The following is a 22,910-nucleotide window of genomic DNA, read 5'->3' as shown; positions in this document are numbered from 1 at the left end:
TCAGGTAAGAAATACTTTTTTTTGAAACCTCTGTTGTGGAAGATTCTCTTAAGCTTCTTTCCTCTGCTTCTCGTTATTCTCTGCTCTCCGTTTTTAGAAATTCAATCCAGATTTGACGCAGTTCATTAGTAAATCATACCAATATTTTTTGGAGAAAAAACAAGTGAAGTCAAAAGACTCATGCTCATAAGTGATCCAGATTAGTAAATTAAATTAAGAAATATCAAAGTGATCGAGGTCTGATTAGTTTTTTATACCCTTGTACGCTGTATAATGCCAACTCATTATCATGGCCTCTTTGACTTATATCTTCAAATCTTTTTCTTGATTCACTCATTTTCCAATCCTGAATTCTAGACTCAGAAATAAATAAATAAACGTTAAATCAAACAAATAAAATTGTGTAAGGTTTTAGTTTCTTTCCCTTTTCCACATCTCAACATTTCCATGTCTCTATTGCAGCTGAATCCTTTGCCGGTTTTAGTCTTGGTGATCACATAATGCAAAGTCTTTATCTTCACCTGAGAAATCCATATAAACTCATGTTTCAGTTGCCATGGATTTTCTAAGGATCTATAAACTCAAGATAATTCAGTGTGTACCTCTTCCATTCCAATGGATCAAAGAGAACAATCAAGTCATCACATTACGGCAAGGTGATAACCTGTGGATGCTTTCCCACAACTCAAACAGATTCAGCGGCTTTACGCCATGCCTTGCAAATAGCTGATGCACGAATGTTATCTCTTAACACAAGAGAATACATTATTAATTATATCCAAAAGGCTTGATGGAAGGTCACCAAAAGGGAAAACCTTTTTGTCTTGCCCATTTTTACTGACATCTTCTTTTGACCTACAAGAAATACCACAAAGCCTTAAATATGTCTGAAATTGAAATTTATCAGGGAGTCTTAGCCATGAAATTAATATTATGTCTCATATATATTTCGACAAACAAATTGAAATAGAAAAGAAAGAAAAAACACATATAAAATACCACAGCCATGAGTTTAAAAAAAATGTCCCCCAAATTGAAAGTTATCAATTTCGGGAGTCCTAGCCATTGCAAGTTGCTTCTAGAAACCCTAACTATTTCATATAAGATGTAAATTATTTAATAGAATCACTCGCCACAAACTTCACTTAAGATGCATCAGATCAGATCAATAACTCAGGCTAGATTCTTTCTTTAATATGCAATTTTTGTTTCCAAAAACCCAAGAAATTATTGCAAACGATGAAAAAAAAAAAAAAAAAACTGAAACATCCGTATGCATAAATCCCTGAATGTTCTGAGATCCCCAAATTTTGTGAGACTAAATTTTGAAAATCAATTCTCAGATTAAACCGGAGTTAACAAAGGAGAAACATATCAATCCAATGAACTCCTCAAATATGATTACGAAAACGAAAAAAGAAAAAAAAACAAACAAACCCTACACTATCGTGGATAGGTCTTAAGAGTCCCCAGCTAAATCATGTATAAATATATTGCGGCTCAAAGACTATAATCTAATAAAATACTTTGAGAAACCATCGATGTGTATCATTTTCAATCTAAGAGTATTTAGAGAGAGATATATAGAGAGAGGGTTGACGCTATTACCGCACAAGGGAATCAACAAAAGAGAAAACCTTCTTCTCTTGCCCATTGTTATTGACATCTTCGTTTGACCTACATATAGATTTTGATCAACATTTTCCTTTGGAGCCATAAGATCAACTTAACATATGGGTATGCTTTTGGAGCCGTAAGACATGAAATACCACAAAACCATGAAAAAACGGTATATTACGTCTTAGAAACCCTAATTGTTTCGTAGTAGAAGTTATAAATATCTAAAGCATTAGATCAGATAAATCATGCTAGATTCTACATTTAATATGATATTTTTCAGAAAACCCAAAGAAAAAGACAGAATCTGAAACCTCGTGCATAGGTTTTATCAAGCACTGGAAAAAACAACGTATACAGGTTGTCATGAAACCCCTAAATTTGCTGAGTTTCAACCTTTGCAAAATTGTGAAACTAAATTTTGAAAACCCAATTCAGACTCGACCAAAATTAACAAAAGAGATAAGGGGCTGATTGAATAACACAATACCAGGGTAAACACAATACTATTGGAGAGGTGATTTCTAAATCCATATGGAATTGTAAATTCTAAAAATCAAAATACATGGATTTTGAAATAACATGTTTTATTCTTGGATTTGAATCCTTCTATCTTACACTTTCAAATTCATTCAAATCCACTTAAAACATAATGTGGATTTTGAAATCCAAAAAAAAATCATGAAATGAGTAAAATAGGATTTTAACAAATATTTGTAAATCATAGAACCAATAACACATAATTTTGATAAGTATTTTAAAATCAATATTGAATAACACATGATTTTTGTTTGGATTTCCAAATCCATTAAAATCATAGAACCAATAACCCCCTAATAAACAAGATTTTAGAGGGAAGAGCGGAGCATGTCCTTTAATTAATGAGAAATGAGGTCGTCACTTACAAAGAGTCAAGATAATGTTACTCAGCCTACAAACAAGCTGATGACCAGAAAAATGACAAGCTTTAAAGCAGAAACGAATTACACAAAATGCAATTAACTCGGTTTTCGATGCAAAGTATTGCTCTATGGGTAATGTCTCGGGGTCAGGATGATGATCCCAATAAATGTCATCTGCTTTTATAGGCGGCTGTTGACCTAGGGTTGTCTAGGGTTCCCACGCAAATTTCCAAGATTGCCCTCTGTAAAGCTTAGTGGGCCTTCTTTAACTTGTCGGGCCAAAATTTCAATTTAATATATTTAGCAGATTTTGTTGGGCCGAGTGGCAGGGGCAAAGCCCATATCCAACATAATTCCTCTAGAGATCCTTCATATCATGTATGTATTGTGATTGAAAGACATCTAGTTGAAAATCTTTATAGATATAATTTTAATCTGAGAGATAAAGAGATACATATAGATAGAGATAAAGATAGAGATAGAGATAGTGATAGTGATAGTGATAAAAATAGAAATAGTAATAATAGTATATATCTAGATAAAGATAGAAATAGAGATAGAGATAGAGATAAAGTAGAGATTGAGGGAGAGAGAGAGGAGAACTTACAAGATAAGCTTTCCTATTTGAGTCACAACAGATAAAAAAGACAGAAGTAAAAGCGTTGTTACAACAATTGACACCTATATACTTAACTTTTGTAGATAAGGCCAAAATCTGAAGCCTAGTCTACAAATCCGATCCATGAAAGATAGCATATTCAGTTTTATATATACAAATTCGATCCAAAAGAAATGGCTTTCGGACATATAAAAACTTTTAGGCTGATTCGAGCTGTGTATAAAATGTTTAAATTAACAATTACAATTAGATAAATTGCTATTAATATTATATGATATTTAACGTTTTAAGCTGAACGTAATAGTGCTAAGACTGAATGAGTGACATGTTTATAGAAAATTTAGATTAATATCAAAAATATGTTTTCTCGATCTAATAATTGTCGAGAATATATGTATATTATATTGTTTTAAGCTGTTTGGAGTGGTGGGGTGCGCCAAAAGCCTTTGCAGTGGTGCAACGCATACCCTACGCGCTCAAGAACCCAAACAGTGAACTGCCATAACGAGCTCTCCCTCTAAAAAAATAGAGTTAATATCAAGTGGGACAGTGTCCTCACATAACAGATAAAAAACGCATAAGAACAGATACTATACTTGATCTTAGCCAAAAGGTCAAGAAAGGTATGAAGATCGAGAAAGGTATGATTTGGATTGTCCTACTCACTTCTTTTTTATAGCTCCAACATTAGTCTTTTTTATAGCTCCAACTAAACCTTATAGACATTTTTATTTGTTTGATTTAACGTTCTGTTTTTGTTTTGATTCTCATTTTAGAAGTCAGGACTGGAAAGCAAGTGAATCAAAAGAAAGATTTGAAAATAGATTATCTTTTTTCTTGATTCACTCATTTTCCAATCCTAAATTCTAGACTCAGAAATAAATAAATAAACGTTAAATCAAACAAATAAAATTGTGTAAGGTTTTAGTTTCTTTCCCTTTTCCACATCTCAACATTTCCATGTCTCTATTGCAGCTGAATCCTTTGCCGGTTTTAGTCTTGGTGATCACATAATGCAAAGTCTTTATCTTCACCTGAGAAATCCATATAAACTCATGTTTCAGTTGCCATGGATTTTCTAAGGATCTATAAACTCAAGATAATTCAGTGTGTACCTCTTCCATTCCAATGGATCAAAGAGAACAATCAAGTCATCACGTTACGGCAAGGTGATAAGCCGTGGATGCTTTCCCACGACTCAAACAGATTCAGCGGCTTTACGCCATGCCTTGCAAATAGCTGATGCACGAATGTTATCTCTTAACACAAGAGAATACATTATTAATTATCTCCAACAGGCTTGATGGAAGGTCACCAACAGGGAAAACCTTCTTGTCTTGCCCATTTTTACTGACATCTTCTTCTGACCTACAAGAAATACCACAAAGCCTTAAATAATATATGTCTGAATTTGAAACACAAACACTAGTTCTTTCTTTAACACAACCGATTCATAGTAAAAACACAAAACCCTTTAGCAATCTCTTTACTCTTTCTTTTAACACAAACACTAGTTCTTTCTCACGGATATGGATTCAGACGACTCCATAAATCCATATCATCCCTCCTCTAGCTATATGAACTTGTTAAACAGTCAACTTGATAACCAAAACCTTGAATACACTCTTCTTGATAGTCCATGTTCTAAAACTCCATCTGAACCTCCATCCCCTCAAGACAACCGCAAGTCAAGGAAAGCATGGTTACCAACAGATGATATCATGTTAGTCAGCGCTTGGCTCAACACTAGCAAGGATCCGATTGCTTCCAACCAGCAAAAGACTTGCATCCTTTTGGGGGAGGATTGCAAAATACTTTGCATCCTGTCCGAATGCTGTTGGTCGGCCAAAGAGAGAGGTGAGTCACTGTAAGCAGAGGTGGGGGAGGATAAACGACTTGGTGTGCAAGTTCGCTGGATGTTATGAGGCTGCGACTAGGGAGAAGTCTAGTGGACAGAATGAAGATGATGTGTTGAAGTTAGCACATCAAATATACTTTAATGATCATGGACAGAAGTTTACCTTGAAGCATGCATGGCTTGTCTTAAGATACGATCAAAAATGGTGTGCCTCCACATCTATTAAAGGTAATGGAGTGAAAAGGGGAAGAGCGAGTATTGATGGGTCTGAACAGGATGCACACCATCCGATTGATATGGATGAACCCTTGCCCGTCCTCCTGGTGTTAAGGCTGCCAAGGGGAAGTTGAATAAAAGCTCTAAAACCCAACCCATTGATGTGGAGGAAGCTGGGAAAGCTTACTTGAAATTTCAGTTGGATCGAGTTTCAAAGATGTATGAGATGAAGCAGAAGGACTTTGAATTGAAAGAGAAGGATTTCGCTATGAAGAAGGAGCATATCAAGCATGTGATGCTTGAAAATCTGATTGCTAAAAAGGATTCACTAATTGAATCAGAAAAAGCTCTTAAGGAGAAGCTAATTAATGACATGATGTCATTAGGTTGAATCCGAAATATGTTTGTGTTTTTAGTGTTCTAAGTATTTAGTTGTAACATATTTGAATGGTGTTTGTGTTCTAAATATGTTTGTGTTTTTTGTAATCAGACAAGCTTGTGTTTTTTTGTAATCGGACAAGCTTTATGTAATCCAAGTGTTTCTTGTTTTAGTGTAATCGAATTGTTTCTTGTTTAAGTGTGTTTCTTGTTTTAGTGTAATTAAGTGTGTTATTTGTTTCAGTGTGTTTCAGGTTATATTGCAGGCCGAACATATGGATTCACTATTTGAGAGACTATGGAGCATATTCTAAACCCGTGACACCAAAAGAAGCTACAAGCATATGGATTCACTATTGTAGCATTGTACTTCTACCACAAAATTGTAGAAGTACATATTCACTTTTGTTTGGTATTGAACTTTGACCACATATTTTTAGAAGTACTATTGTATTTTTGTATTTATACCACACATGTTCTTTTATCATTATAAACCACATATTGAGAGAATGTTTGTGAACCACAAATTTTAAGTTTTCTACACCACAATTTCTTCTATATCATGTCCAAAGCTAACACACAAAATCTACACACTAAACCGATCAAATACACAATTCCTTTTCTAAATTTTAAACACCAATAATCCTTTTCTATATTTCCAAACTCTCTAAATATGGCTTCTTCTTCCCATAATGATGTTGATGACATTCTTGATGAATGTTTTAATCAAACATGCGATCAAATCACCAATCATGTATGGCAAAATCTTCTTACTCTACCAATCCAAAGTCAACCACCACCTAAACCAAGAAAAAAGCGAATTCACAATGAAAGAAATCGAGAAGTCGGTCATGACCACTTGTGGAATGATTATTTCAGTGAAGATCCTACTTACCCTCGCAACATTTTCCCTCGCCGTTTTAGGATGAACAAGCTATTATTCATTCGTATTGTGGATAAGCTCGCAAATGAAGTTCCCTATTTTCAACAAAGAAGAGATGCTACCGGAAGGTTGGGTCTGTCTACATTGCAAAAGTGTAAAGCAGCAGTTCGTATGATGGCATATGGTTCTGCAGCTGATGTGTTTGACGAATACTTCCGACTTTCTGCAAACGTGGCGCTATCATGCTTGGACAATTTTACAAATTTAGTCGTAAATTTATTTGGAGATGAGTACTTGAGAAGACCCACACCAACAGATCTTCAAAGACTACTCGACATTGGCGAGTTACGCGGATTTCCCGGCATGATAGGAAGCATCGATTGTATGCATTGGGAGTGGAAGAATTGTCCCACCGCATGGAAATGTCAATACACCCGCGGATCTGGAAAGCCCACAATCGTTTTAGAGGCGGTGGCTTCATATGATCTCTGGATCTGGCATGCTTTCTTTGGACTACCAGGTACATTAAACGATATCAATATTCTTGACCGATCTCCAGCCTTCGATGATATTTTGCATGGTCGAGCTCCTAAAGTTAAATACAGTGTCAACGGACATGAGTATAAATTGGCTTACTATCTGACGGATGGTATTTATCTAAAATGGTCTACTTTTATCCAATCTATTCCACTGCCACAAACTCCAAAAGCCGCTTTATTTGCGAGACAATAAGAAGCTGTGCATAAAGATGTAGAGCGTGCTTTTGGAGATTTGCAGGCTCGATTTGCCATAGTCAAAAACCCGGCTCTTATTTGGGATAAAGTAAAAATTAGGAAAATAATGGGAGCGTGTATCATACTGCACAATATGATAGTAGAGGACAAACGAGATGGATACACTCTGTTTGATGAAACTGAATTCACACAAATGGAGTCAAGTAGAGCTTCAGAAGTTGACTACACGTTTCCAACACCCATGCCTTCATGTGTCGCTACTATGCTCAAGAGTCGAAAGGATGTTCGTGATCGAGACAAAAATAAATGTTTGCAATATGATTTGGTTGAGAATATTTAGGCAAAATTTGGAGCAAATCAGTATTAAAATTAATCATTCTCTCCATATATAAATTGCACTTCTGTTGTAATATGTATTAATGTTTTTATTATGTTTTGTATGTTTAAAAATTAATTAAAATGCAATATTTTCTAATTTTATAAAATCTTAATTGTTTACACATTTATACCACTTATATTCTATTTAAAATTTTTAAATTTAAAAAAACAATATTTTCAAAAAAAAGAGACCCAAAATAAGAACCTACCAATGGAAGAAAGAATTTTATTTAAGAGATCATGGTTCTTATATTCCAAACAGTACACAATTAATTCATAAAAAATTTAAGAACTTCCCTTCTAACAATCCACTGATAATTATGCTCTAAGAGGCCAAGAAAAAAAGAGTTGGCATTATACAAGTGTGCTAAGGGTATAAAAAATAATACGACTTGACTTGGATGTCTCAATCTATGATTCTGAGTTTTTGACTAATCAGCTCGTTCTTTCTTCAAAAAAACAATGTTAATATTTTCAAATAAACTACGTCATAGCTGGATAGAATTTCCAAAAGCCGAGAGTAGAGAATAATGACAAGCAGATGAGAGAAGTTAAAGAGAATATTCAACAATAGAGGTTTCATGTAAGAAACATATTTTTTTTTAAACCTCTGCTGTGGAAAAATTCTCTTGAGCTTCTTTCCTCTGCGTCTCAGTATTCTCTGCTCTCCGTTTATAGAAATTCTATCCAAATTCGATGCAGTTCATTAGCAAATCGTACAATTTTCTTTTGAAGAAAAAACGAGTGAAATCAAAAGACTCATGCTCATAAGTGATCCTGATTAGTAAATTAAATTAAAAAATATCAAAATTATATCAGATTAGTTTTTTATACCCTTGTACGCTGTATAATACCAACTCCTTTATTATGGCCTCTTTGACTTATATCTTCAAATCTTTTTCTTGATTCACTCGCTTTCCAATCATGAATTCTAGACTGGGAGTTAAAATAATTAAATAAACGTTAAATCAAACAAATAAAAGTGTGTAAGGTTTTAGTTTCTTTACCCTTTCCCACATCTCAACATTTCCATGTCTCTGTTGCAGCTGATCCTTTGCCGGTTTTAGTCTTGGTGATCACAAAATCCAAATTCTTTTTTTCACCTGAGAAATTCATATAAACTCATGTTTCAGTTGCCATGGATTTTCTATGGATCTATGAACTCAAGATAATTCAGTGTGTACCTCTTCCATTCCAATGGATCAAAGAGAACAATCAAGTCATCACGTTACGGCAAGGTGATAAGCCGTGGATGCTTTCCCACGACTCAAACAGATTCAGCGGCTTTACGCCATGCCTTGCAAATAGCTGATGCACGAATGTTATCTCTTAACACAAGAGAATACATTATTAATTATCTCCAACAGGCTTGATGGAAGGTCACCAACAGGGAAAACCTTCTTGTCTTGCCCATTTTTACTGACATCTTCTGACCTAAGATCAACAAGATACTTCAAGAAAGCCTAGAACACACACACACAAACACACACACACACACATATATATATATATATATATATGAACTTAACATATGGGTATGCTTTTGGAGCCGTAAGACATGAAATACCACAAAACCATGAAAAAAACTGTATGTTACGTCTTAGAAACCCTAATTGTTTCGTAGTAGAAGTTATAAATATCTAAAGCATTAGATCAGATAAATCATGCTAGATTCTACATTTAATATGATATTTTTCAGAAAACCCAAAGAAAAAGACATAACCTGAAAAATCGTGCGTAGGTTTTATCAACCACTAGAAAAAACATCCAACCTTTGTATAAAACCCCTAAATTTGTTGAGTTTCTAGATCCAACGTTTGCAAAATTGTGAAACTAAATTTTGAAAACCCAATTCAGACTCAACCGAAAGTGACAAAAGAGATACACATAGCATCTTAGATCCCTAAATCTTCTGATTACGATTAATAAAAACAAAAAACAAAACCCTGGTCTTAGAATCCCAAAACCTTCTGATTTGTTTTGTACCGGGGTAAGCACATGCAATACTAATAAACAAGATTTTAGGGGGAAAAACGGAGCAAGTCCTTCTATTAAGGAGAAATGAGGTCGTTACTCACAAAGAGTCAAGATAATGTTCGGCAGCCTACAAGCAAGCTGACGACCAGAATAATGACAATTTTTAAGCATAAACGAATTACACAGAAGGCAATAACTCGGTTTTCGATGTAAAGTATTGCTTTTGGGTAATGTTTCGGGGTCAGGAAGGTGATCCCAATAAATGCCCTCTACTTTTTTATGCGGCTGTTGACCTAGAGCTATCTAGGGTTCCCATGCGAATTTCCAAGATTGTCCTTTACGAAGCTTAGTGGGGCTTCCTTTAACTTGTCGAGCCAAAATTTGAGTTTAATATATTTAGCAGATCTTGTTGGGCCGAGTGGCATATAGGAGCAAAGCCTATATCCAACATGCTTCCTCTAGAGATCCTTCAAATCATGTACGTGTTGTGATTCAAAGACATCTAATCAACTACTTTGAGAAAACCTTTAATATATATATATATAATTTTAATTTGAGAGAGATACATATAGATAGAGATAGAGATAAAGATAGAGATAGAGAAAGAGAAAATAGAGATAGTGATAGTGATATAGATAGAGATAGAGATAGAAATAAAGATAGAGATAGTGATAATGATAGAGATCTAGATAGATATAGAGATAGAGATAGAGATAGAGATAGAGGGAGAGAAAGGAGAACTTACAAGATAAACTTTCCTATTTGAGTCACAACAGATAAAAAAGACAGAAGTAAAAGTGTTGTCACAATAATTGACACCTATATACTTAACTTTTGTAGATAAGATCAAAATCTGAAGACCAGTCTACAAATCCGATACATGAAAGATAGCAGATTCATTTTTAGATACAAATCCGATCCAAAAGAATGGCTTTCAGACATATATGTTCCTTTAGACTGATTCGAACTGGGTTCGGACTAGGCTGAAAAACACGAAAATATCCAATATGACATAAGAATTTTAGCCTAAAGGTTTATATAAAATTAAACTATATATGTCACATGTATAAAATGTTTTAAAAGCTTGATTTACATTAACAATTACAATTAGGTAAACTGCTATTTATGTGATGTTTAACGTTTTAAGCTGAACGGAATAGTGTTCAGACTGAATGAGTGACATGTTTATAGAAAATTCAGATTAATATCAAAAATATGTTTTCTCGATATAATAATTATCGAGGATATATGTATATTATATTGTTTTAAGCGCTGTTTGGAGTGGTGGGGTGCGCCAAAAGCCTTTGCAGTGAACTGCCATAACGGGCTCTCCCCCTAAAACATTAGAGTTAATATCAAGTGGGACAGTGTCCTCACATAACAGATATAAAACGCATAAGAACAGATACTATACTTGATCTTAGCCAAAAGGTCGAGAAAGGTATGATTTGGATTATTCTACTCGCTTCCTTTTTATAGCTCCAACATTGGTCTTTTCTTTCTATTACTTGTCGATGTGAGATAATTCTCCTTTTTAAGATGAAGCAAAACTCCACCTTCCCATACTCGTTTCTTGTAAATATTTAGTAATTAACATATATTTTTTTATTGAAAGAAACTTGCAATAGGTTTCAAATTACCAACTAGGCTATGGATTGTTGGGTTTTGAACTCAAGACTTGATGAGGATTGTTTTAAAACGGAAAAAATGTCATTTAAACCATGAACTTTCAAATTGTGGCCATTTAAAACATGAATTTTGTTGTAGGCCATTTAAAACATCAACTTTCGTCGACTAGCTTTTTTAAATATGAAGTTTGTTGACCAAGTCAAAAAGACATGACGTTAAATCCGATAATTGACCTACTAACAGACGTTACTATGCCGTTAATCACTCCGTTACTAACAAAATAACGTCGTTTTAATGGAAGTTCGAAAAGTGTCATTTAAACCATGAACTTTTAAATATAGACCATTTAAACCATGAAATTGTAATTGTATGTCATTTAAACCATGAACTTTCAAATTTATGTTATTTAAACCATAATACATAAAAAAGATGATCAATCCTTCAAACTCTAGTTTAGTGTCTAAAACAAGATGATCAATCCTTCAGGCTCTAGTGTAGTGTCCTAATAAATGAAAAAGACTCAAGAAAAAAACAAAAAGACACAAAATACATGACAAAGATAGAAAAAGAAGGCTGAATTGATGTTTTTCTTTTTCTTTCTCAGAATCGCATCATGAGGCAGAGTCAAAAAAAGAAGAGAGAAACTAAATTAGGGTTAAACAGGTTAGCCGATTAGGCTTATATACTTCTGCGGTTTCTAATAAACCAATCGTTTCGATTACCGAACCGAACCGAAATCCGGTTATTCAAATCAATTGCACCAAACGGTTAGGCTTTCTCTCTTTGGTTTTCTCCGATAACTGAAATTTCCAGGTTGTCTGGTTTTCACCAAACGCCCAGGGCGAGTTCATGGTTTAAATGACATAAATTTAAAAGTTCATGGTTTAAATGACATACATTTACAAGTTCATGGTTTAAATGGCCTATATTTAAAAGTTCATGATTTAAATGACATTTTTCCAAACTAAAACTTCCACTAAAACGATGTTGTTTTGTCAGTAACGGAGTGATTAACGGCATAATAACATCTGTTAGTAGGTCAATTATCGGATTTAACATCATGTCTTTTTTGGCTTGGTCAACGAAACTTCATGTTTAAAAAAGTTAGTCAACAAAAATTGATGTATTAAATGGCCTACAACAAAGTTCATGTTTTAAATGGCCAAAATTTGAAAGTTCATGGTTTAAATGATATTTTTCCGAAAGAATTACTCAAATGTTATCCAAAAGTTGGTTTATTCCTCATATCTAACAATCTTCTAAAAATTGCTCAAATGTTTAGTGTCCTGGGTGTAATTACAATTTACCCCTTGGGTTTAGTTTTTCGATTTTGATTAAAAAAAAAATACACATCAGCAAATTAAAATACACATCATTTTCGATTTTCCACGTCATAACCCAAAAAAAAAAACTTAACGGCTGAGTTATAGTATTTAGGGGAAGACGAAAGGTCTCGTTGATTCATATGATGGTTGAGTGATAATGTTTTGTGGCTGAGTTATCACAAGAAATAATCTGAAAGCAAACAATTGATTTATATTACTTGGCGGCTGAGTTATAGTATTTAGGGGAAAACGAAAGGTCTCGTCGATTCATATGACGGCTGAGTTATAATGCTTTGTGGCAGAGTTATCACAAGGAATAATCTGAAAGCGGAAAACGAAAGGTCTCGTCGATTAATATGACAACTGAGTTATAATGCTTGACGCCTGAGTTATTGCACAAAATAAAACAAATGTATTACAATAATACTGCATATGACAAGTTTTCGCATTGTGCCCAACTTGTTTACATCGAGAGCATGCGTTTAGCTCATGGCTAAACGCGTCCAATCCGTAGTCTTCAAGAACAAGCTCCACAAGCTTGTCGTGTGTTGTGGCTCCATCTATATGCACAACTATACACCCTCTATCGTCGGTCTTAAATACATATCTCTGTTTCTTTACCCAATTACCGGAAACAACTAGTACCGGAACTGGATCCATGAAAAAAAATGAAGAACAAGGTGAAAAAGAAGTAGAAGAACAAGGTGAAGAAGAAGGTGAAGAAGAAAGTGAAGAAGAAGTAGAAGAACAAGGTGAAGAAGAAGGTAAAAACCATGTAAGAACAAGAGTCGAAGGAACGACGTTTCGTATTTCCGGAGAAGAAAGATGATGACATGGAATGATGACATGGATGATGCGTCTGACGTGGCAAGTCAGCCATCAAACAAATTATAACTCAGCCTAAATAAAATTCAGCCATCAAACAAATTATAACTCAGTCACAACATGAATAATATTTCAGTAATTAAAAAGCAAAAAAATGGCAGCCAAATTCAGCCGGTTCATCAACTGAAAATATGTAACTCAGCCGTATCATTTAATAAGTCAGTCGTAACTAAATAATATTCTAGTAATTAATCTTTTGCTACTAAGTCAGTCTATCACGGCTGAGTTATAGTTTTTAACTATAACTCAGCTGTACTATATCTCATAATTCAGCCGTTTTTCATAACTTAGCCACCCGGAAAAATTTAATTCAGTCGTGTCGTAGTGATAACTCAGCCAAAATTTTGACAACTCAACCATTGGGTAAAAACTCAGCCGTAAGGACGGCTGAGTTAGAGCATAAATCAGCCGGATTTTAATAAGTCAGTTGTAACGCTTGGCTGAGTTATGCTCTAAGTCAGTCGTCCGCTCTTACTCAAATGTTTTTTTCATAAATCAACCGCAACATACCTATAACTCAGCCGTCATTACCTCTGTAACGTGTTACGACTGAGTTATTTAATACACGTCAGCCATTTCTGACGTGGCGTCTGACGTAGCAATGGTATTTTTGTAATTACGTTTTTTCCAGTAACATAAAACAAAAGCACACTGAGTATTATCAAAATATCCAAAATATTCTAGTAATAAATTGTTTTTTTGTAGATTCTGGTAATATTACTTTAGATGTATAACATCCAAGTAAATCACCCTATTTTCCCCCGTTTAAAACCCTTCCAAAAACAGGCGTATGCAACACACAGTATTCTTTAGTAAAAGGCGAAAGAATAGTTCGCTTTGTGCTGACCGCACGGCTCCGTAACTTGTTCACGAGAGATTTATATAGCAAGTGTATCTGAATCTACGCTTTGCTGCTTGACGATGTGGGACAAAACTCAACGGCTACGAAACCCAAAAATAAAAACGTAAAAAGGTGAACCTGTCTGACAGCCATTGCGAAACAATCCTCTACAGCTCCAGAAACTCTAAAGAGAGTCGTAGCCTCCATTCACGCTCTCATCGCATGAGTACGTGGCTCATCCACCCGGGTTACGCCCGTCGTCTCCTTAGAACTCAAAGACACATAGGTGCGAGCCTCCTTTTCAGACTCGCCACTAATCATGTCTCACCATTTCTTTTCTTTGTTTTTTTGAGCAACTCGCTACTGCACACTTAACAAACATTTATTTAAACAAATTAACAAATTATTACTCCACGCCTTATTTTTGTTTTGTATAATAACCATTCTACCTCTTAAGAAGATTATTATGTTACAACTGACCATAGATGTCATATACAGCCAAAAGTTTATCGAGTTTCAAAAGTGAATTTCTTCTATTGATACAAACTGGCATATATAGAAGAAAGATAAATATGATTATCTCCCAAGATGATTCATCTCGAACCGCTTTTGTAATGCATAATCCAAAGATAATTCACTTTCACCACTGACGTTAACTTTCCTGAAGTTTCCAGAATGTAAATTTAAGAGGCTCTTGCTGAAGAAGACCTGCCCCGGAACCCAACGACACTTAGTTTCTTTCCTGGTCTTCTATCTGAACCTGTCTTTCCCCTCGCAGCAATCGATCTGGATCCAACCGTTTTTAATATTTTTCTTTTCGGCTTTGAAGATTTCTCTGGAGGAGATGATGCTTTTCTGGGTTTGGAAAACGAACTTGACTTTCTCACAGGTGTCTTCCCACCTGTTGATCTTGTAGGAGAAGAAGATGCCGGTTTGTCTCTGCTATTTCGTTGCTTGCTCACTTCTCTGATCTGCTTAACGCTTCTTCCTTTCTCTTGAGTGATTTGGCTTCTTGCAGCGTCTCTCCTCACATTATCAGTGGTGAGTGCTTCCAAGCTCTCATTGTTTCTCATGGCTTCTTCGATCCTTCCTGCTAGCATTTGGTCCTTCCTGCTCACTAGACTTGTCACTTTTCCTGTAAAGAGACAATTGTCAACACTTTCAGCGCCTCAAACCATAACCGAAGCAATTACTATAACCAAAACCGAACCAAAAATGAGTTTAACCTATTAAAACCTAAAATTCTTTGAAAATTCTTCAAATGCTCTGTAAGAAAACTGAACTCAGCTGAACCTCCTCAGTTTTGGTTTTCATTTGGTTTCGATATATCATAAACAAAAGATCTGAAAACTGAATTTGGCACCCTAGCTGAAACCATCTGAAAATACGAGTCTTAACAAGTGATAATCTAGAGGTAGGAAACAAACCTTTAGCACCCATCCGAGCTGTTCTTCCGGTACGATGGAGGTAGTCAATCTAAGGAATTCAAGTTTGAATACAATTAAGGTGTCAAGAAGAGTGGATCAACAAGTAAAGAGAAGAAAGAATAAGGGTTACAGACAGGAACATTTGGCCAAGATACTTACAGAGTTCTTTGGGAAATCAAACATGACTACATGATCAACGTCGAGGTCCAGACCCCTAGCAGCCAAATCCGTGCACACCAGCGTGGGACAGTCACCTTCTTCGTCCTTGAATTTTTTCAAATTCTCAACCCTGTATAGATGAGTGCAAACCAATTTTACACCTTAATTAAGCAATTCATTCCTTGAGAAATGGATTCTGTATTACGCGAAGTTGTTTTAGTCTTACCTCTGTTCTGCTGGAACTTCACCGTGATAGTTTACAGTGGAGATCTGGTTTTCAGAAAGAAAGTGATCAACAGCGCGACTGGAGTTCAACGTGTTACAAAAGACCATCACCTTGCTCCCTTTGGCTAAGCTAGGTTCAAGAACCTGCATTATCATCAAAGCATAAGTAATATATAAGTACCGTCGGCGCATACCAGAAAGAATGTACATGTAATTTAGACACATTTGCACCCAAACAAGAACTCTAACATGTCTGATTGGCCTTCAAAGATCAGAATCTCAATTATTCCTTTTACCTGTAGAAGTGCTTCTAACTTATCTTCACCACCTGAAAGCTTGATGAAGTCATGGCGAGCGTTGGCTATCTTTTTATGCAGTGTTGATGTTCGCAAATGCTCTATCCCTTGAAACTCCTCATCAACTAACTTCTGAACAGCCTGAAAACTCACAATTTCATTCACTACCTTAATATTTGAAGTTCCAGATGCATGGAGCAAATAAAAAAATGATAGTAGCAAAGAAATGGGTCAAGCTTGTAACATGTGTATACCGTTGTCATAGTAGCAGTCACTAAGACTGTTTGAAATCCTTGGTCATTTGGTTTTAACGCACGCTGATTCAGTGGGGCAAGGAATTTACGAATCTCAGGACCAAAGCCACGATCAAACATAGTGTCTGCCTCATCCAGCACCTGCGTACAAAGATTCCCATTGTTTGTCGTTTCATGTAGATCCAAAACCATAATATATAACAAGATCCCAAAGTGAAGCGTACCAAATATGCGATATCTCCATAGACCATGTTTCCTTCTTCGATATGCTGAAGAATCCTACCAGGGGTTCCAACAACCATGTCTATTGCATTGTTCAAAGAATCCTCTTGGGGTCTTATCCGAGAACCACCACTAACCAATATAGATCTAAACCTCGCGTGATGGCTTATGGACTTTGCCACACGGTACACCTAATGCAGATTCCTTAGTTAGTTTTTCTTTTGCCATTTCTCTGTCTAAAGATAGAAATGGTATATAACAAACTAGCATAAAATTCTATAAACACATATTAAACCATCAATTTTATGTTCATCCTATAAGAAGGCAGCCAAGACTTTCTTGGAAATAAAGATTCCTGCTTTTTAATTTTCCCGGCAATTGCAAAGTATATTGTTTCTATAGTAACTACAAAAAAGAAACCACACATACAAGTGCTAACAAACTACTAAGACATGCATTTATCGAAAACAGTAACTAATCTTGGTAAATACACAAAGAAAAGCACAAGTGTACCTGCTCAGATAGTTCTCTTGTGGGACAAAGAACAACAGTCCTCGGACGCCTAGGCTTTGTTTTTTTACCAAGTGTTGCCTCATCTTCTCTCATCAGCTGCAAAAATCAAATCAAAACAACTTAAACCGCCATATCGAAAATAACAATGTTGATTTCTGTACACATTACCTGAATGAATCAAACACAACACTGAAACCAAGTGAGCTATATACACTATGAAACCAATCTAATCCAGTGCTCTTGATAAAATATACTTTCGAGGATACATAATATATCAACAGAATTAGTCCTAAATTGTTTCACTTTCAGACCAAAACAAAATGTATCCGACTAGCAAAAAAATAAATTTAAGAGCCAAACACTAATGTATACAGCAACATTCAACTACAAAGCTCACTAGGCACACCTGAACTATAGGCAGCAAGTAAGCAAGAGTCTTGCCAGAACCAGTATGCGAACCCAATACAACGCTCTTACGCTCCATAACAGCAGGTATCCCAATACACTGAATCTCAGTAGGAACCTCAATGTTCAACTCTTGCAAAGCTCCCATCACTTCCTCACTCAACCCAAGCTCCTCAAAATTCTCAAATAATTTCTTACTCTTCTTCCTATTAATGCTATCTTCATCTACACCAACAACACTACTCGGTCTCTGTTGTGGTGGTTTAGCTGATTCCTTCAAATGTCTAAGCCTAAGCCTCTCTAGCAAGATCGTGTGTTTCAATTGATCCGGATCTGTAGCATTCGTCTCCGTTGTTGGAGAAGTTGCGGCGGCGGCGGCGCATAGAGGGCGAAAAGCGTGGTGGAATCTAGAGGGAGGTTTGTGGAGGCGGAGAAATGGGAAAACGTGAGGGATTTTGGAGAAAGTGAAGCGTGATGAAGAGAGGGATAAGGATAGGATTGTTCTCGAAGCTCCTACCATAGCTTTCGCTCGTGTTCTTGTTTACTGTAGTATCAGGTTCAGGAGAAGGGAAGGAGATTGAGAGGGTTTATGGGAAGGTTTATGATATGTTGTTGTTGTTGTTGTTGTTGTTGTTCATGGAGGTCGTCATTTTTGGTATTAGCGAAGAGGAGAAAGAAGAAGAAGATAGGTTTTTTTTTGCAAGTGGAGTGTAATAGTATCAGAGCAAAAGCCTTTAAAGACCCATATATTGGCCCATTAATAGTTCTAATGGGCCCATTTTATAAATTTAACGCAGATAGTTACGTTGCACACCTATAAGCGATATGGGACTCTTGAACCATTTGATCGATAGAAGAAAGAAATAGAAATGCTACATTATATATAGTACAACATCTATAAATTAATACTCGATAAATTAATAATTTCTATAAATTAATAATTTTTTTGGTCCTATATTGGGACTAATGTAATTTTGGACAGTATTCAATAATATAATAAAATAATAATTTTTTAAAATCTTTTATAAATATATGGTCCCATCAATAATATAAATTAATAATCATATAAAATTATCTAAATATATGTATATATACATATACACATTAACTTTTATTATAATTTATTTTTAATATTTTTACTATACAAAAATCTTTGAGTGTTATTTTCAAAACATAATAATTGTTATTTTTTTGGAATTGATTTTATAAAAATATTAGTTATAACGATTAAATCTTATTTTTGATTTTTTTTTTACCAAATTAGGAAAGCCTCTCTATAAATTAATAATTTATCGAGAAATTAAAACCTCTATAAATTAATAGATTTTGTGGGTTAAATTGAGATTTTATCGAATAAACTGATGTAGAATTAAAGAATGGATCTGAGAAAATATGCATGGACTATATATATAACCCCTTGTAAGAATTAATTAGAATGAAAATGAAGAGAGTAAATGAGAGAGGAGATTAGATGGAGTAGAGAGAGACGGCGAGATTTAGAATAGGAGAAGGAGTGTTTCTCATTCCTTGACACATAGTGACCTAGTTAGACCATAATTATCGTTAGTCTCTTATAAGGGGGTTGTTAAATTTTTTATGAATTAATTGTGTATTGTTTTGAATATAAGAACTCATGATCTCTTAGATAAAATTTTCTCTTCCATTGGCAGGTTCTAATTTTTGGTCTCTTATTTTTGAAAATATTGTTTTTTTTTTAAATTTAAATTTTTTAAATAGAATAGAAGTGGTATAAATGTGTAAACATTTAAGATTTTATAAAATTAGAAAATATTGCATTTTAATTAATTTTCAAACATACAAAACATAATAAAAACATTAATACATATTACAATAGAAGTGCAATTCTTAAATAAAGAAAAAGATTAATTTTAATACTGATTTGCTCCAAATTTTGCCCAAATATTCTCAACTCATCTTGCAAGCGTTGTTGTTTTTCTCGATCACGAACATCCTTTCGATTCTTGAGCATAGTAGCGACACATGAAGACCTGGGTGTTAGAAGCGTGTAGTCAACTTCTGAAGCTCTACCTTACTTACGGTTTTCTTGAGGTGATGCAGGTTCAGAACATGGACTTAGAGAAGGACTGTATACGAGGTTTTGTGTTTCAAGTTGACGTTGTAACGGATTCATATAGTTAGAGGTGGGATGATATGGATTCATGTAGTCGTCAAAATCCATATCCTACTTTGTTTGTTTGTGTTAAAGGAGAGTGAAGAGATTCAAAGGAGTTTATAAGGAAGACTATGAACGAGATTCAAAGGGGTTAAAGGAGAATGAAGAGATTCAAAGGAGTTTATAAGGAAGATTATGAACGAGATTCAAAGGTGTTAAAAGAGAATGAAGAGATTCAAAGGAGTTTATAAGGAACACTTTGTTTGTTTGTTTATTCTTGTTTTTTTTACTATGAAGAGGAAGACTATGAATTTATAAGGTTTACGTTTTATTTACTTTTACAACAAGTTGGTTTAAATTTTGTAATTAAGTCTTTACCTAAACTAAAACAACCACACATTAAACATCTTCACAACCAACTAACACAAAACTTCAAACAATAACATCAATGACTGACTAGACTAATACCTACACTAACAAGTACTAAACACATTTATCATAACCAACAAACAAAAGCTTTAACATCAATGACTCACTCTCGTACTTTAACTATCATCAAATAAATGAAGAAAGAAGAGGATGATAATTACCTTCCTTCATGGCCGAAGCACACTCTACACTCATCAATCCATCGATATCATTTTTGTCCATTTAACCTCAAAAAAAAAGAGAGACATATATCACAATTTTGCAAATTAGTAAATTACAATGAATATCAAACAAAGACAACCAAACACAAGGAGTGGATAATACTACAACCAAAATCGAACAAGAACAATATACTTTGTTTTTTTTACAATCATGTCTAAACAACACTTAAAGCATCACTTATCAATCGGTACACAAACACAAACACACCAAAAACTAAACACAAACAGACCAAATCGGATCACATGGTTCTCAAGAACCCTAATCCTTTAAAGCATCACTTATCAATCGGTACACAAACACAAACACACCAAAAACTAAACACAAACAGACCAAATCGGATCACATGGTTCTCAAGAACCTTAATCCCTTTAAAGCATCACTTATCTATCGGTACACAAACATACCAAATCGGTACACAAACATACCAAATCGGTACACAAACAGACCAAATCGGAACACATGCACACCAAGAACCCTAATCCGTTTAAAGCAGATCCAAGAACACACCAACAATCCAATTTCTCGAACAAACATCAAACAACCCTAATTTCAAGCATCCAAAATCAAATCAACCTAACAGTTTACCTAATCATACTAATGCCCTGATAAACTTACCCACTCAATCGAATTGATCCAATCTCTTCCGATTGAATTGCCTACTCCTTCAAATCGCCACCGCTACAATCTCTACGACGACTCAAATCGCCACCGCTACAGTCTCCTCCGATAAGATCTCCGTCGATTCAAATCGCCTCTGACCCAATACTCCACTGATTCTATAACCTCCGATTAAAGCAGATCTTCCTTTGTCAGATTGAGACTTTGATCTGGAGAGAAAGAGAGAAAGAAAGAAAGAGATTAATTGTGTGTCGTCAAAATTTTTTTTTTTTCCCTTTTGTATTATTTTGTTGGGCCAACGAAATAAGGACATGTAGCGTCTCTTAGAATCGATTTCAGTCTATTATATACGAGAGCCTCTTCTATATTTTCTTTTCTTTTGATTTAATTTTTACCTACAAAACTCTAAAAACCCCACTAACAACCTACCGATAATTATGCTCTTACAATCTATTTATATGGATACAAAGGGATCAACAAAAGGAAACTTCTTAAACTATACAAAACGACATTTATGACATTCACTACAAGAAAACATGGAATTACCGACTGCAAGTTGCGACTTAAAACACAGTCGCTAAAGATAGCGACTTTAAACACAGTCGCTAAAGATAGCGACTGAATAGCGATTGTTTTGCTACTGAATGGCTGCTAAAATAAAATAGTCGCCTAGTAGACGCTAATTCGAGACTAATGCATAATGTCGCAGTTTAGTCGCCAATTTGCGACTAATTTCGAGACCAATTTGACAGTCGCCAAAAGTTGCGACTAAACAGCTACTCCTTAGCGACTGATATATTTATTTGGGCCTTAAACCAAATTTGGGCCGTAACAAAACGGCAAAAACCCAAATCGATCTCATCTTCATCCCCGAGAAAATCCTAATCCCTCATTTCTCTTCATCCATGAGAAAACCCTAGATCTCAATTGCTCTCAATCGAGAAAACCCTAGATCTTCATCCCTGTCCTAGTATCTCTCGATTTTGATGGCTGGAGTAAAGAAAAGAGGAGGAGGAAGAAGAAACCCCTCAAATTGAACCTTTGGAACCTCACAAACGGCGAATCGAAGACCCGCTAATCTTCCCAGCCAGTATGCCTTCACACCGGCGAACCAGCGAGACCGAGACACTGATTCTCAGGGAATTCTTGTCTCAATCCTCCAGCCTCCAGCGAGACCTACACCTACTTACAGAGAATATCCACCTTCGAAAAATCTGTTCGAGAACTCGAGGAGCTTTCCTGGAGCATCCCCTTCCAGCGAAGCTCCAATCAGGCGTCCTTTTCCTCAACCTCTCGCCTCCGCGATGAATCCACCAGAATTCTCAAGTCAACTTCGAGAGTCTCCTCAAGTCTTGAATCTACCTCGACAGTCTCATCTACCTCGACAGTCTCCTCACATCTCAAATCATCGACCACCCTCTTCTCAATCTGGTCAACCTCGACCAGCTTCTGCATCGCATCATAGTTCTCAAGCGCAAAACTCACATGAGGAAGAAGAAGCTGATTCTAAGGATGACGGTTTAAGGCAATCAAATCTCCCCACTGATGTACTCGCTTCTTTACATGACATGCTTGTCCAACCAGGCCGTGAGTTGTATACCACTGTCCTCTCTCCCTATTAGAGCGTGGAACCACTTGGTAAGATTAGATTTTTTAGTTGATTAGATTGATTATAATTTTTCTTGGATTGATTAGAATTTTTAGGTTTGTTTGTGTTTGGAACACTTGTGTTTGTGTTTGATTAGAATTTTAAGAATTTGGTAC

General features: G+C 35.3%; 2 protein-coding genes, 1 long non-coding RNA gene, 1 other non-coding gene and 3 pseudogenes across 4 annotated transcripts; 2 read left to right on the top strand and 5 right to left on the bottom strand.

The window, feature by feature from the left end:
• Positions 1–284: 284 nt before the first annotated feature.
• On the bottom strand, positions 285–2,661 carry LOC147940153 (uncharacterized). Its single transcript, XR_015563229.1, has 4 exons — positions 2,523–2,661; positions 1,609–1,677; positions 603–855; positions 285–521 (listed from the first exon to the last, which is right to left on the bottom strand). It is a non-coding gene; the product is annotated as an uncharacterized LOC147940153 (long non-coding RNA).
• A 903-nt stretch (positions 2,662–3,564) lies between these two features.
• On the bottom strand, positions 3,565–3,765 carry LOC147940152 (U2 spliceosomal RNA). The gene has a single exon (XR_015564933.1). It is a non-coding gene; the product is annotated as a U2 spliceosomal RNA (small nuclear RNA).
• Positions 3,766–4,667: 902 nt separating this feature from the next.
• On the top strand, positions 4,668–5,603 carry LOC147940151 (glutathione S-transferase T3-like; annotated as a pseudogene).
• Positions 5,604–6,263: 660 nt separating this feature from the next.
• Positions 6,264–7,205, top strand: LOC109125944 (uncharacterized). Its single transcript, XM_087461168.1, has one exon. It carries the CDS (start codon positions 6,264–6,266, stop codon positions 7,203–7,205), a length of 942 nt encoding a protein of 313 aa, XP_087317294.1.
• A 3,641-nt stretch (positions 7,206–10,846) lies between these two features.
• On the bottom strand, positions 10,847–11,007 carry LOC147940150 (U2 spliceosomal RNA; annotated as a pseudogene).
• Positions 11,008–14,194: 3,187 nt separating this feature from the next.
• Positions 14,195–14,246, bottom strand: LOC147940149 (U5 spliceosomal RNA; annotated as a pseudogene).
• A 417-nt stretch (positions 14,247–14,663) lies between these two features.
• On the bottom strand, positions 14,664–18,469 carry LOC104707263 (DEAD-box ATP-dependent RNA helicase 39). Its single transcript, XM_010423578.3, has 9 exons — positions 17,745–18,469; positions 17,339–17,434; positions 16,828–17,016; positions 16,604–16,744; positions 16,350–16,490; positions 16,055–16,197; positions 15,829–15,958; positions 15,670–15,718; positions 14,664–15,377 (listed from the first exon to the last, which is right to left on the bottom strand). The coding sequence occupies exons 1-9, from the start codon at positions 18,261–18,263 to the stop codon at positions 14,926–14,928; spliced, it is 1,860 nt and encodes a 619-aa protein (XP_010421880.1). The 5' UTR covers positions 18,264–18,469; the 3' UTR covers positions 14,664–14,925.
• Positions 18,470–22,910: the final 4,441 nt, after the last annotated feature.

The sequence above is a fragment of the Camelina sativa genome, chromosome 8 (genome assembly GCF_030686135.1).
Source record: "Camelina sativa cultivar CO46 ecotype springtype chromosome 8, ASM3068613v1".
Taxonomy (NCBI): domain Eukaryota; kingdom Viridiplantae; phylum Streptophyta; class Magnoliopsida; order Brassicales; family Brassicaceae; genus Camelina; species Camelina sativa.
Note: the sequence above shows the minus strand (reverse complement) of the source record. Positions and strands in the feature narration are given on the sequence as shown.

Coding starts and splice junctions, on each gene's coding strand:
- LOC109125944 (XM_087461168.1), top strand. CDS start 6,264: ATGGCTTCTTCTTCCCATAATGATGTTGATGACATTCTTGATGAATGT.
- LOC104707263 (XM_010423578.3), bottom strand. CDS start 18,263: ATGGTAGGAGCTTCGAGAACAATCCTATCCTTATCCCTCTCTTCATCA. Junction 16,745..16,827: donor ATGGAGATATCGCATATTTG/GTACGCTTCACT, acceptor CTTTGTACGCAG/GTGCTGGATGAGGCAGACAC. Junction 15,378..15,669: donor AGCTCGGATGGGTGCTAAAG/GTTTGTTTCCTA, acceptor GTCTCTTTACAG/GAAAAGTGACAAGTCTAGTG.